Source organism: Ciona robusta, chromosome 10 (assembly GCF_009617815.1).
Source record: "Ciona robusta chromosome 10, ASM961781v2".
NCBI classification, from domain to species: Eukaryota; Metazoa; Chordata; class Ascidiacea; order Phlebobranchia; family Cionidae; genus Ciona; species Ciona robusta.
In genome coordinates, this window is record NC_143244.1 from 8,002,754 (window position 1) to 8,017,840 (window position 15,087).

The window sequence follows — 15,087 nt, forward strand, 5'->3', positions numbered from 1 at the left end:
AGCGTGGCACAATTATGTTCAACTAACCTAATCTATCTTAGTTAGCATTAGTTGGATGAATTAATATTTAAATGGATGAATGTAACGTATATATACAAGGGTCGAATTAGTAGCGTGTATTTTCTCTTTGTTAAAACTTGACTCATTTTCCGCGAGTTTTAACCGCTCATTATTTTGCTCTTATTGTTATCAGGTATAGTTTATTATAAACTGGCTACTTCGGCATTAAAACTTTAATAATTATTTTATACCAACTGAATATTTGTTTTAAAAATATTTATTGTGCCTTGCTTATTTTGGTTGTATATTCTACATCGCTTAATATTTGAATATAGTCGGGTGGGGGAAGACGGGACACCTTAAGAACATTGTTTCGTGTTTTGAACAATAAGTTTTTATAATTTTTTGAATGTTCTTTGTTTACTACCAAATGAGATTGGAAAAAAGAATAAACAAAAAATGTCCCATCTTCCTCCACTCTACTGTTTTTTTTTTACCTTAGTCCTGATGTCTATTATGAAAGGTGGTTTAATATCAGTTGACCAGCTACACAACTTCCGCAATTACAAGCGAGAGTGCGTCACCGTTTTTACTTTTCAGTGTAAGTATTACGTATATGGGATGGAGTATTAACAAGTTAACGGAAATTTTAAGGCACAAACTTTACGTCAACCAAATTTCGTAGAAACTGACTTACATTGGTGCGTGTTAACAAGAAATTATAGTTTGAAAATGGTTTATATGTTATTTGTTTAGTATATGCAAGCGAACTGAGATAAATACGAATCGTGTTTAACTATATAGTCTACAAACGAGGTATATACTGTGCCAATATCTAGCATCACCAGTCTGTTATTTAAATAGGCTTAATCGCTAAGTTGTTTCAATTAACTATACTTTAACATAACGCAGATCACTGTATAGGAGTTATTTCAATTACTATTGGTCATTATGAAGTGCATTTGGTTTGTGTTGCTTGTAGAGGTTATGAGCGTAGTTGATTCACGTAAGTTGTTTACGTTAAAGTTGTAATTCTATATTAATTAAACAAGTTTAACAACAGATCGACCGCTGACCAACAGGGGAAGTTTTGATCTATATTTGACTTCCAATAATGCTAAAACAATGGCAGAGATTCCCTACAGAATGTGCATGCCCAAAGCTCCTGATTACGTTCACGCAACAGCAAGACCGAGCAACCCATCTTTGCCCCACAAGTTCAATGTGGCCATTCTTGAAATTAAGAAACTCAGCTTTATAGTTGAAATAGAGCGAGTTGATCAAGCTACAGGGTGGGACAGGATCCTGGCAACTGTGGATTGGTCCTCGTATATAGGTACGAATGTTAAACTATTCCATGATCACTAATTATAACAGTTTCATTTAGCTTAATATTAGATTATTATTTATTATTATCCTTTTTCTCAAAGGTAATGGAACGGTTTATCGGAATCTGATCCTTTGGTTTCCTGATGGTGCAGATAGAAGAAACATGAACCGTAACACAGCATCGGAGTCCTGCATTGACAATGGCGGTCGATTGGTGGATATTGTGGATAAAGCGATGTACGACGTGGTTTACAATTACTGTCGACAAACCATTGTATTCGGATCCGATGAATATGTTCGTATTTGGCTCGGTTCAAGTTACAACCCAGCGGTAAGGATGAAATACATACATATATAGGGTGGGGGAAGATAGAACACTTTTTTATTCCATTTATTATCGCATTTGGTAGTAAACAAAGAAAGTTCAAAGAATTTTAAACTGGTTATTCGAGCCATATAATAGCATTTTTAACCTGTAGGAACTCGAAAACAGGTATATACCCAAAATGTGGGAGTTATGCCATAACTGTTCAATTAACTATCTGTTCTTTATGGTTGTTTTAATCGTATTTTGTAAAACATATATTAAAGCGTTTTACAAAATCATTTCGAAAAATTATTCTCAATTAAATGTAAACTTTTAGCGTCTAGAATTTAGTTTCCCAAGTTAAGAGTTCTGTTATTTATCAACAGACTGATACAGTGACACAGAGCAACGGGAAACCTGGTTATCATGGAGACTGGTGGCCTGGTGCCCCGTTTACAATAAGTGGCTACGAGGGGTACACTGGATTGGAGCTTGAGATCCGACCACCAGGTTACACCGGCAACAACCACGGAATATTTAATTTTTACCCGACATCAGATATTACCGTTGTACAATTGTGTTCAACTAACCTAATGTAACTTAGTTAGCATAAGTTGGATGGTGAATGAATTAATATTTAAATGGATGAATGTAACGTGTATATACAAGGGTCGAATTATTGCTACCGGACATACTAGCACGGACTTTACTTTGCCGTCTACTGCGCAGCATTGTTGATTATTTGTTTTAAAAATATTTCTTGTGCCTTGCTTATTTTGGTTGTAAATTCAATGCTAATATTGTAATGTAGTATAAAGGGTGGGAAAGGCGGAACACCTTCAGCACAAATTTTCATGTTTTACACATTTAACACCAGTCTATGGTAGTCGTGAAGATACGGTTTTATAATTGTTTGAATGTTATTTGTTTACTATATACTTAATTGGTAAAAAAATAGAATGAAAAGATGATGTCCCGTCTTCCCCCACCCTACTATACCGGTTTTACGTCATATTTCTCTGCATATTATCAACTCGTCTTGTAGACACAGCCCACGTGACCATAGTCAAGAGTGTTTTCCAACTAAATAATTGTTAAATATTTAATCCCACGACGGCTTCTACCCTTTATCCACGCGGCCCAAACAAGCTTTTGCCGGGAAGTTTATCTTTCGTGATTTTATTAATTTCTGTTGTGTAGTTCGCAACATTTTATTAAACGGAAAATAATCGCAAACGTAATTCTACCATAGTCATGATGTCTATTGTGAAAGGCATCAGTTGGCCAACTACAAAATTTTAGCGTTGACCGTTAAGTGTCTTCCCTAAGCACACATACGCCCATAACGGTAGCAGTGACGAGCTTCGCACCCAAACCACTTTGAAAATTGTATCTGCGGAATTTAATCAATCATTAGGGTTCGAAGGTATAGCCTGCCTGATTGATTCAGCACAGCAGTTGTGGTTCGTTATATTATCGGAAATTTCGAGGTATAACCTTTTACGTCAATCAAGTTCCGTGAAATAAACACACGCAATGGTACGTGTTAACAAGGAACTATAGGTTAAAATGGTTTAAATGTTATTTGTTTAGTATATGCAAGCGAACTGTGGTTCATACGAATCGTGTTTAACTATACAGTCTACAAACGAGGTATATACTGTGCCAGTATCTAGCATCACCAGTCTGTTATTTAAATACGCTTAATCGTTAAGTTGTTTCAATTAACTTTACTTTAACATAACGCAGATCACTGTAGGAGTTATTTCAATTACTATTGGTCATTATGAAGTGCATTTGGTTTGTGTTGCTTGTAGAGGTTATGAGCGTAGTTGATTCACGTAAGTTGTTTACGTTAAATTTGTAAAAAATATTTATTTAATAAATTTAACAACAGATCGACCGCTGACCAACAGGGGAAGTTTTGATCTATATTTGACTTCCAATAATGCTAAAACAATGGCAGAGATTCCCTACAGAATGTGCATGCCCAAAGCTCCTGATTACGTTCACGCAACAGCAAGACCGAGCAACCCATCTTTGCCCCACAAGTTCAACGTGACCATTCTTGAAATTAAGAAACTCAGCTTTATAGTTGAAATAGAGCGAGTTGACCAAGCTACAGGTTGGGATAGGATCCTGGCAACTGTGGATTGGTCCTCGTATATAGGTACGAATGTTAAACTATTCCATGATCACTAATTATACCAGTTTCATTTAGCTTAATATTAGATTATTATTTATTATTATCCTTTTTCTCAAAGGTAATAAAACGGTTTACCAGAATTCGGTCTTTTGGTTCCCGGATGCCGCAGATAGAAGAGGAATGAACCGTACCACAGCATCGAAGTACTGCATTGACAAGGGCGGTCGATTGGTGGATATTGTGGATAAAGCGATGTACGACGTGGTTTATAACTACAGTCGACAAAGCATTGTATTCGGATTCGATGGATATGTTCGTATTTGGCTCGGTTCAAGTTACAACCCAGCGGTAAGAATGAAATACATACATATCTCTCGAAAACAGGTATATACCCAAAATGTGGGAGTTTTGTCATAACTATACAATTAACTATTTGTTCTTTTTGGTTGGTTTAACCGTTTTAGTAAAACATATTAAAGCGTTTTGGAAAATTATTTCGAAAAATTTACTCCTATTTTAATGCAAACCTTTAACAAACCTAGAATTTAGTTTCCCAAGTTGAGAAGTTCTGTTATTTATCAACAGACTGATACAGTGACACAGAGCAACGGGAAACCTGGTTATAATGGAGATTGGTGGCCTGGTGCCCCGTTTACAACAAGTGCCTACGAGACGTACACTGGATTGGTGCTTGAGATCGCACCACCAGGTTACACCGGCACCAGCCACGGAATGTTTAATTTCCCGCCGACATTGCGTATTGGTCTCGTTACACAATTATGTTCAACTAACCTAATGTATCTTAGTTAGCATAAGTAGAATGAATTATTATTTAAATGGATGAATGTAACGTATATATACAAGGGTCGAATTAGTAGCGTGTATTTTCTCTTTGTTAAAACTTAAATCATTTTCCGCGAGTTTTAACCACTCATTATTTTGCTCTTATTGTTATCAGGTATAGTTTAAAATAAAATGGCAATTTCGACATAAAACTTTAATTATATTGTACCAACGTTTGAATTAGGGAATTATTAAATTTAATTAGGGGACAAATACAAACTACTACAAATCAAGAGCAATTCAAAAGAAAATTAAAAAAAAATTAGACAAAAATAACAACAAATTAGGTCGTTACCCTTGGTGTTTAAAATGATTGTTTAACACAACTTAAAAGATCAAACATGGCGCCTAAGTTCACGATCTGTGTACTAAGTATTAGAATCATCTTGGTGACATATGCGAATTGATGGAAATTTAAAATTAGTTTTCCGTAAGGTTGCGTGTGCTGTTATTATCGGCAAACCACAATGAGTTCTGCAGATATTGAAGAATCTATTACACCTGGAAGTGTTGATTATAAAGGAAAATCTGCATGGCAAGAAATTCGCCACTGTGTTCGATCTTCTCGTAAAATCCACTCACAATTTGCGCAAAAAGTCCCGCACGATTTTACGTTTGTTTTAAACAATACTGACACGGGTCAAAACGAAACTGGGACTGAGTTTTCTGAAAATAAAGTTTCGCGTCTTTTCTTCTTGGGTGTGCTTCAGGGTCAAAGAGAAAACACCTTATTATACGTGGACATACCAAACACATCAACCAATCTAACATTAGATAAGCCAGCCGAATGGAATTCTGCTTTTGGATATTTTCAGGTAGATCTAAACACTTTGAATAAAAAAATAGTTTCCTAAATTAATTACACATGCTACATCTAACATATTATCGTTTTGTCCATTTTTTGCTGTAACTTTACGGGAGGATTCTACACTAGGACAGTAAAGGCAATGTAACTTATTTATCTTTGCATGGCAGAGCAATGATAGTCGTTATAACATGGGTGTTCTGTTTCATGCACCTAGTGTCCGCTTACGAGTTACCACGTATGTAAATTTGTGGGTGGTTGTTTTTATGTATGACTAACAATTTAGACAACCCATTCGTGACTACTGGGTTGGAGCAATCACAGTTAGTTGTCAAAGGAGGGTCCCTCTAAAATGTCAGTGTGTGCAGTGTGCCGCAGTGTGCGCAGTGTATCACGACTGTACAGTTATCAACATACTACGGTGAGCCCAAACTAGTTTTCTGTTAACGTTTAGGTTACACTTCAGAAACACTGCGACACACTGACAATTTAGAGGTACCGGTCAAAGGATTCATACGCCCACAATACAATTGCTTCTTCTGTATCTGTTAGGGACGCAAATTAATAAAATAAACAATGTTATACACAGCACATTAAAACTGATGTTTAATAAATTATTAAATGTGGAACGCAGAGAACACCTTATTCCCAACTAAACAATTAAGCTCTGGTATATTGTTTACATAAATTATATAACAAAAACCATTGCGTTTGCCATCTGCCACCAAGAATTTCTAGATTAGCTCAAACTTTTCCTCGAAACTAAAACCTATATTTGTTGTCTCAGCCAAATTTGCAAACGGACAAATACTCAAAAGAGGAAGAACTTTTACGCGAGAGAAAAAGGGTCTCGTTTCATGGTATAACGTCATACCACATCAGTTTCAACAACCAAGTTCTCATGTTCCCTTCTACTGGCAGCATATATACAATAAGGATGGAGGATCTTGGAAGGGTAGAATCAAAATATTCTATTCGATCTGGAATGTTTCTTATGGTAGATTGGGAGTAATTTGACTCACCAACTCAACCCATGCAACAAACATTGAATCATCATCATTTTTACATGCAGATACATACGAAATCTGGTTTATTACAACTTGCGTCATTTTGTGTGCATAGAATCAATTAAATAATGTGAACATCACATAAACCCATGGCTAAATATTTTATATTAACTCGCAGAATTATGTCGTGGAACCTAAACATGTTGACACAAGTTGCCAACACAGTAGAATGGACCCCAAGTTTTCACCAACCGACCCAAACCTCATATCTTTTATCCATGATAACGATATATGGGTGACACACACTGGGAGTGGGTGTGAAAAAAGGCTCACTCATTTCCATAAAGGTATTTGAATAGATAGTTTTATTGAGGTTTATTTTATCTTTGGATGTTGTGTGGTGTCTAAATGATTAAATGTAACTTATTTATCCTCACATGGTGGGGCAACGACGGTCGTTATAACAAGACTACAATAGTGTTCTGTTTCATACACCTCGTGCCACCTTAGGAGTTACCACGAATGAAGCTTTGTGGGTGACAGTTTTCTGTATGGCTGACAACTTATTAGTTTCAGTAAGTTGGAGCAATTGCCATTAATTGTTTCATGAGAACAATATGTTGGAGGCTTTGAACCCTGGTCCTTCGATTACAGGACAAACACTTTAACCACTTTGTCACTAATGTAACAATACCGTTTATTATACGATTATTAAACACCAGGTTGTAAGAACAAAACGGATAATTATTTATCTGCTGGCATTGCCTCATATATCGTACAAGAGGAATTTGATCGCTACACCGGGTACTGGTGGCAACCTAACAACCCTGCAGGTTTGAAATAGCTTGGTTACTTCTTATATTACGGGACTTATCTATACCATGTAGTAGGGTTTCATAAATCTTGTGACCGTTTGTGAGTTACCATATATGTATTGTGGGTAAAAATTTGAACAAACGCTTTAAAATGGGATAAAATAATTATACAAACTTCACTTGTTGTAATTATCATCAGTATAGCAGGCTTGTTTTTATCTGATACTTTTACTCAGGAAGTTTTTAGTTTATTTACCCATTGTATGTATATAAAGATTGTCGTTTACTGCTAATGCCCGTCTCTTCGTTGTTTTAATTATCTTCACTTTTATATTTTATGTGTTTTTGTACCCGATTCTGCTTATTCAACCAGATTTTTGAAAGCATATTCAATTATACTGAGTTAACCACATGAACTTTGTTTTGGATATTGTTAACACTCGTGCCAGCCTTGTGATATACAAGTCATAACATCATGAATTCTACCCCAGGTGTTCACCGCATTCTATATGAACTTGTCGATGAATCTGAAGTTGAAATCCTTCAAATCTCGAACCCTTTGGGTCAACCGAGTTGCGACTCTTATAGATATCCAACACCAGGTGCGTTTGGTGTTTTGGTGGATGGGAAAACAACAGTCATTATAACATGGTTGTTCTGTTCCATATATCTCGTGCCCACTTACCAGTTTACTATAAGCTTACCATGCACAAACAGACTCATGGGCACAAAACCTGGGGTGGCAGAGTGGGCAGGCTTACCCTGCATTAATCAGTAAACATTACAACCAATAAGTTAGGATTTTGTGTCTGACTATCCTTGCTTTATATAAAGATATTGGATATTTTGATGTTTTACTCTAACGTTAATATCTATAAATACCAACATTCTGTTTAAAATATTTGTTCCAGGTTCCCCGAATGCGCGAGTAACTTTACAGTTGGTTGAATTCACAACCACTGGAAATGGAGAGGTAACGAGTTGTTTGTGCTATCACGTTAATCTGTTCAAATTAAAACCACTGAAAAATAACTATTTTTCTATAAAAAATGTAAAAATGAACTTATTTATCCTTGCGTGGCGGAATAAACCACGGGTGTTCTGTTACATACACTTCGTGCTCGGTTACGAGTTACCATGTATGTAACTTTGTAAGTGATTAGGCTTGTCTCATTTTAAACGAAAATTACATTTGACTTTCACACAGATTCAAAACCTTATCACAAGAAAGCTATCTGAGCCTTTGCATGAAATATTCCCATGGTTGGAATACATAGTGAGAATATCATGGATACCTAGTGGAAAGGGGTGAATACTTTGTTTATTAGAATTTTACTTTGTTGGGGTATAACTCAAAAAAGAGCCCGTTTAACGATGGTAGTTTTGCTGTTAATTCTTTCGGTTGTATATTGGCATGTTATTCGCTATCGTAATCAAGAAATAAATAAACATTATGTTTCAGTGACTCACCTATTTCATATCAATTGCCATTGACCAATAATATTTCAATAAATTTTAAAATTTTTATCAAATTTTAATAAATTTTTTTCTTTTCAGAGTATGGGCTCAACTTCTGGACCGAAAGCAGCAAAAAACTGCCGTTGTTTATATTCCGTTGTCCCGTTTTACCCACAGTAGTAGTGGGGGGTGTGTTGAACCATCTTACCCCGCCGAGGGGGTGGGTAATGGGGTCGACATCGAGATGATTGACGATACACCGACAACCACTTTAACCTCTTTATATTCGAATGTCAAAATATTATATGAAGAGACATCGGATGTTTGGATCAATGTAGGTATCTTGTTGATAACTTATAACTTATTGTTATAATATAACATAGTGGCTTCATACACCTCATTAACAAGTTACATAACTTTGTGGGTGATTGTTTTCTGTATGGCTGATAATTTAGACAACCCATTAGTGACCACTGGGTTGAAGCAATTGCCGTTAAGTGTCTTGCTTAAGGACACATATGCCCACAATGGTAGCAACAACGAGCTTCGAAATGCAAGAGATTGCCACTATCCTTGGTTGATTAGAGGATTATCACCACTTCAACCGTTTAGTTTCTATTACCCATTTTTCTGCTTATTTAACCAGATTTTTGAAAATATTTTCCAACTACCGAATAATGAAAGTTCTTCTACATTTCCACGCAGGTCCACGACACGATTTACTTTTTCAAAGATAATCTTCCCGATGAAGTTCGTTTCATCTGGGCAAGTGAACATACAGGGCACAGACATTTATATCTTATCAGCTCGCAACTGAAACAGCCTTGCAGTTCAAAGAGACACAGCACCGGGGATCTTGTTTCAGGTAACAATGTGTGGCAATCATGGTCTTGTATATGTTTAACATAAGAAGGCGGGATGTTTAATAATGCAATGGTAGCACCACCGAGCTTTGAACCCGGTATCCTTTAATCTTTTTAACTTTTATACAGAAAAAACTGTTCCAATTTAAAATGAAATACATTTTGTATTATTAAACCTGTGTTTAACAATTGGAATATCAAACACATTAGAAATACTCGAGAGCTTGACTGAGTAGGGCAGCTCGAAAAGCTGATGTCTTTTACTTTAGGGAAGCTTTGTGGCAGCTTTACCTTCAAGATAACACAGGTGTTCTGTTTCATCCACCAATTTCATTGCACATGTATGTATAATAGGCTTAATTGCATGTAACCGTGTCATAATATACAGGCGATTCAAGATATTGTGTATGTACAGTGACACCTCTTACTTGTGGGGAATGGGAGGTCTTGGAACATTCAGATTCAGTAAGTTAATCCTAGGTTTGCGAAGACTAACGTAAATTATTTTGTTAGCTTTAAATAAAATGATATAAATTTTACAATAAAATTTGGGAGCTCATACAGACCTTCGCTCATGGCCTTTAAGCTTGTTGCTACAAAGTGGTAAATGAAATAACATATGAAAATATGTTTAAACGAATGTAGGTTATTTTATTGATGAAGCAGGAGGGTGTTAAGTGACTCTGAAAGGGTCCACAAACCATGGAAGTTTGAGAAATATTGGTTTAATATGGAAGCAAGTTATTTCAGCTCTGCCGTTTTACACCTTTGGTAAATGAACACTTGATGAGGCATAACCAAAAAATCAAAACTAAAACTTTCAATTTATTAAACAATTTTTAAAAACCTTAACTTTTAAAGTGCCAATACACAATGTTCGTTTGATTCCGACTTATTTCTCCTGTTTTACAGTTGTGGGTGAACGAAGACACACAACAAGTATATTTCATGGCGCTCAAGGATTCACCGCTTGAAAGTCATTTGTAAGTTAAAACTTTCCCATTAATACTGTTGGTGGCAGACAAACTATTTGTCGTTCAGAAATCTTATTGCAGTTTTAAATGATAATCTTAAATAAAGCAACGTATAAACCCTTTACTTTACCACAGATACAAAGTATCTTACAGCAATCCTCAGGAACCTGTGCGTTTAACTCAGTTCGGATATTCACATGCAGTGTCTATGAGCAAGGTTAACTGTTATATTATGTTGCTTTTGTAAAATCTAATTTTTTTGGGGTGTACAAATTTAGAACGCACGCGTATGTAACCTATTTATCCTTGCATGGCGGGGCAACGACAGTGTTACAACATGAGTTTTCTGTTTCATACACCTCGTGTCAGCTTACAAGTCACCACGTATGTAACTTATTTATCCTCGCATGGCGGGGCAACGACAGTCATTATAACACGGGCATTCTGTTTCATACACCTCGTGCCCGCTTACAAGGTACCGCATATGTAACTTTGTAGGTGATTGTTTTTCTGTATGGCTGACAATTTGAACAACCCATTAGTGACCACTGAGTTGGTGAAATTACTGTTATAGTGTCTTGCCCAATACATCCACAATGGTTGCAGCAACGAGCCTTGAACCTGTATCCTCTTGGCTAGAGTCTAACATGCTAACCACTTAATAAACTTTAGGTTTCCAATATAAAGCATTCCTTATTTTACTGCAGGGTTGTGAACAATACGTGTCGGTATCTAGCAGCATCCACGAGTTGTATTCGGCCAAGATCTTCAAATGTTCGTCCCAACCTGAGGTGTTGGTCAACTTACTTGATTCATCTTGTGAGTTTCATCTTTTTACTTTTTTCTTAATGTGGTTGATTTGTATTGTAACTTGAGGTACGGGTTCAAATCTCATTTCCGCTACTACCAATGTCGTTGTATGTGTCCTTGGGCAAGACAACTTGGTCCCCAGCCCAGTCGTCACTAATAAGTTGTATAACGAAAGTTTGCAAAGACAATTTTGGTATTGTGTTTTTTACAGACACTTTTCTTCTAATTAGATTTTTGTTTTAATAAAATATTTGCAACCCACTGTGAGTTGCTTCTTATAAGGTTTAACAGCCACGGTTTTTAACCAAATGCTCTTTCATTTATTTTATCCTTACTGTTTTATAACAACTGTCGTATTGATGTTAATTTCATCTCTTCAGTTAATTTCATAATAAAAATTTATTAATTATTTTATGACTTTTATTATTATATTCAAGGAAACTTATTGTTTACAGCAGGCGTACCAGACTACACCCCTCCACAACTTTTCTCATTCACCAATTCGTCGGGCGATCAAATACACGGGTTGTACCACGCGCCAAGTAACTTGGAAGTTGGGAAAAAGTACCCGACGGTGTTGTACGTATACGGGGGACCACACGTATGTATTATGGCGCAAGTACCAATAAATATATGCAGCTAACAACAAGTATTACTAAATAGGCCGAAAATATAAAGTCCAACTAATGGTGTTCTAAAACTTTCGACACTCGAATGTCTTCTTTAAAATAAAAAAATAAAATGGTCGCAAATCTCTTCAAAAAAAGGGAAAATATAAATAACCTTAAAAAAAAGTTAAAAAAACATTAATAAAGTTTTACCTCAAACTTACTATTAATAAATAATTTTATCGCAGGTTCAATTAGTGACCAACTCGTTCAAAGGTTTGCGATACCAACGTTTATATACGTTGTCATTACTTGGATACGTGGTTGTTATTATTGATGGGAGAGGTTCAACGCACAGGGGGCTCAAGTTTGAAAGTTATCTCAAAAATAAAATGGTGGGTTAACTTAAAATAAATGTAAAAACGTATGTTTGTTTGTGGGTGTATGTGTCCTTGGACAAGACGCTTAACCGCAATTGCTCCAACCCAGTGGTCACTAATGGGTTGTCTGTCAACCATACAAAATAATCACCCACAAAGTTACATGCGTGGTAAGTGGGCATGAGGTGTATGAAAAGAACACCCATGTTATAACAACTTACACACATACAGTTAAAGTTAGCCACTTGGTAACTAGCAAGCAGACACACTAGATGTATGAAGCCACCACATATGGTGCACAATAACCCCATAATATAAAGTTACCCTGGAAGTAAACCGCACATAATATAAATAACCCCCATATTAAATAATCCCCATAACAGGGTAAAGTGGAGATGGACGACCAAGTTGAAGGATTACAATATTTATCCCATAAGTTGAATTATATGGATCTAACACGAGTAGCCATTCATGGATGGTCATATGGTGGGTTATGTGTTATAATGTAATATCGCGTTTAATAATAATCTGAATATATGATAATGGAGTAATAATTAGGTTGGAAAAGATTTAAAAAAGAAGTTTTTTTGAAAATATTTTTATATTCCAGTGTATACTATACAGTAAAACATACGTTCATTTCTAAAATCAAGCAGCAAAACAACAGTTGTTAAAACACGCTATGTGTAAAAAGTGTAGGAAATGGTATTGGTTAAAAAGTGTGGCTGTTCAACCCATTGTATGGTGGACTCTCATTGAGTTGTTATATTTAAATAAAACAAATTACTATACAGATGTTGATAATATTTATATAAACATAACCAACACCAATGTTTTACACCAGGTGGTTATTTATCATTGATGGGTCTTGCACAACGCCCCGATATTTTCAAGGTACATTTATTTACATTTAAATAATTTATGCGAAAACCACTTGTTAATTTTTAACTTTTAAGGCCTGGTTTTAACATTTGTTTTGCAAAATAACTTATTAAAGTTTGTCATTTCTTGTATCTTATGAAACTTACAGTTAGTTTGATTTCCTTGCCGAACCGGATTTAAAATTCCCTGTGTTTGCTGTGCCAAAAATGTATGTTAAGTTTTTTTAATATGTATGTTACAATTACAATGTCAGTTTTATTAACATGCATTGATCTACATTAGGTTGCAATAGCTGGAGCACCCGTGGTTAACTGGACAAAATACGACACCGGTTACACGGAGAGGTACATGGGAACACCTGATGCAAACCCTGAAGCTTATGATGAAGGCTCAGTTACAAGATGTGCTGCTAGCTTCCCTAACGAGTAAGTCTGTTTATTATTGTTTATCCTCTATAATAGCTACATAATGTACAGTAGGGTGGGGGAAGACGGGACACGTTTTAACTCAATTTTCTCGTCCCCTTGTTACTAAACAAAAACATTCAAAGAATTATAAAACCATATCTTCACGACTTCCATAGACCGTTGTTAATTGTTTAAAACACGATCAGGATATTTTTGTATTATGTGCTACTATACAATATTTTATGCCAGGATTGTAATTGTTTTAAATAAAACATATTGTTTGCAGGCCAAATAGACTGTTGATAGTTCACGGTCTAATTGATGAAAACGTACATTTTGTCCACACTACTGATCTTATAAGCGCGCTTGTGAAATGTTGCAAACCTTACCAACTACAGGTTCGTGCATATCCATTTATTGAAGAAACTTTTGAATAATTAGATCGTTTTATATAACTTGTACGAAAATACATGTTTGCGAAAATAAATAGGTTACATACGTGGTAACTTGTAAGCGGCACGAGGTGTATGAAACAGAATACACATGTTATAACAACTGTCGTTGCCCCGCCATGCGAGGTTAACCAGGTAACATACCACCCCACTTACAGATCTACCCCGCTGAAAGACACGGCATCCGCAACCCCGACAGCAACGAACATTTCGAGGTTGCCGTCATTTCATTTTTACAACAACATTTGTAATGACTTTGATTTAGAAATTGATTTTAGACAAAATTTAATTTAAGTTTATAATGGTGCTTGTTATATATCAGTGCTTCTCAACCTTTTTGCAAAACAATCCAAAAATTAAACATAAATTTGAAAAAAAATGTTGACAACCTAATTTCTGAAAACTATAACTTTTGTAAAAACTTTCACAATAACATTCAAAAGGGTAGTAGGCGACCCAACCAAATCCCCCACACCAACCACTGTAGTGGGCGACCCAACCAAATCAAATGGTGACCGAGGGGTTGAGGAGCACTTTATTGAATTCAGCCTTATAATATTTCTTAACATGTATAAGTACTATGGTTAATTTTATTTAAAAACTTGAATTTTATTGTGATTTTATTTGGTAACTATGTCAGCAACAGTATTACTCAATGCGTTCGCAAAACATGTTCAATAAACAATTGAAAAAGTTTCACTTGATTGTAATTTAGTATAGAATACAACTGAGGTGTTTAAGTAGTTTGCAATAACAGCAAGCCACTGAACCCCTGCCTGGTAACCAGAGGAAACCAGGTACAAAGCTTGATGCTGCTACTATTATCAGTTTGTTGCAATCAGTTTTTTTCTAGCTATGGAGCGATTTTTTTATTATGTGAACATCTCAAGATAAATGTTTATTTTTTTGCGAGGATTATATTAATTAAAACAAAGAAGAGAAAAGAAATAACAGCAAACGACAGTTGTTAAAACACACTATGTGGGAAAGAACGTCAGTTT

General features: G+C 35.6%; 3 protein-coding genes across 6 annotated transcripts; all 3 read left to right on the plus strand.

The window, feature by feature from the left end:
* The first annotated feature begins 187 nt into the window (after positions 1–187).
* On the plus strand, positions 188–2,875 carry LOC149730419 (uncharacterized). 2 transcript variants are annotated; one of them, XM_089886044.1, is made up of 5 exons: positions 188–601; positions 913–1,006; positions 1,064–1,336; positions 1,431–1,660; positions 2,023–2,875. In XM_089886044.1, the coding sequence occupies exons 2-5, from the start codon at positions 952–954 to the stop codon at positions 2,233–2,235; spliced, it is 771 nt and encodes a 256-aa protein (XP_089742170.1). In that variant the 5' UTR covers positions 188–601; positions 913–951; the 3' UTR covers positions 2,236–2,875. The 2 variants fall into 2 exon arrangements, with proteins under 2 accessions (XP_089742170.1, XP_089742171.1); XM_089886045.1 differs by lacking the exon at positions 188–601 and having other exon boundaries at positions 1,053–1,336.
* Positions 2,876–2,995: 120 nt separating this feature from the next.
* Positions 2,996–4,777, plus strand: LOC149730420 (uncharacterized). Its single transcript, XM_089886043.1, has 4 exons — positions 2,996–3,477; positions 3,534–3,806; positions 3,901–4,130; positions 4,368–4,777. The coding sequence occupies exons 1-4, from the start codon at positions 3,423–3,425 to the stop codon at positions 4,590–4,592; spliced, it is 783 nt and encodes a 260-aa protein (XP_089742169.1). The 5' UTR covers positions 2,996–3,422; the 3' UTR covers positions 4,593–4,777.
* A 209-nt stretch (positions 4,778–4,986) lies between these two features.
* LOC149730421 (dipeptidyl peptidase 9-like) lies at positions 4,987–14,785 on the plus strand. Of its 3 annotated transcripts, none has more exons than XM_089886002.1 (20): positions 4,987–5,440; positions 6,218–6,427; positions 6,616–6,784; positions 7,160–7,270; positions 7,744–7,854; positions 8,164–8,225; positions 8,460–8,560; positions 8,810–9,044; positions 9,416–9,575; positions 9,962–10,038; positions 10,486–10,556; positions 10,683–10,764; positions 11,255–11,366; positions 11,816–11,958; positions 12,214–12,360; positions 12,729–12,831; positions 13,190–13,239; positions 13,510–13,652; positions 13,921–14,032; positions 14,245–14,785. In XM_089886002.1, the coding sequence occupies exons 1-20, from the start codon at positions 5,093–5,095 to the stop codon at positions 14,335–14,337; spliced, it is 2,640 nt and encodes an 879-aa protein (XP_089742128.1). In that variant the 5' UTR covers positions 4,987–5,092; the 3' UTR covers positions 14,338–14,785. The 3 variants fall into 3 exon arrangements, with proteins under 3 accessions (XP_089742128.1, XP_089742126.1, XP_089742129.1); XM_089886000.1 differs by having other exon boundaries at positions 4,989–5,440; positions 11,813–11,958; XM_089886003.1 differs by having other exon boundaries at positions 4,991–5,440; positions 6,218–6,385; positions 11,813–11,958.
* Positions 14,786–15,087: the final 302 nt, after the last annotated feature.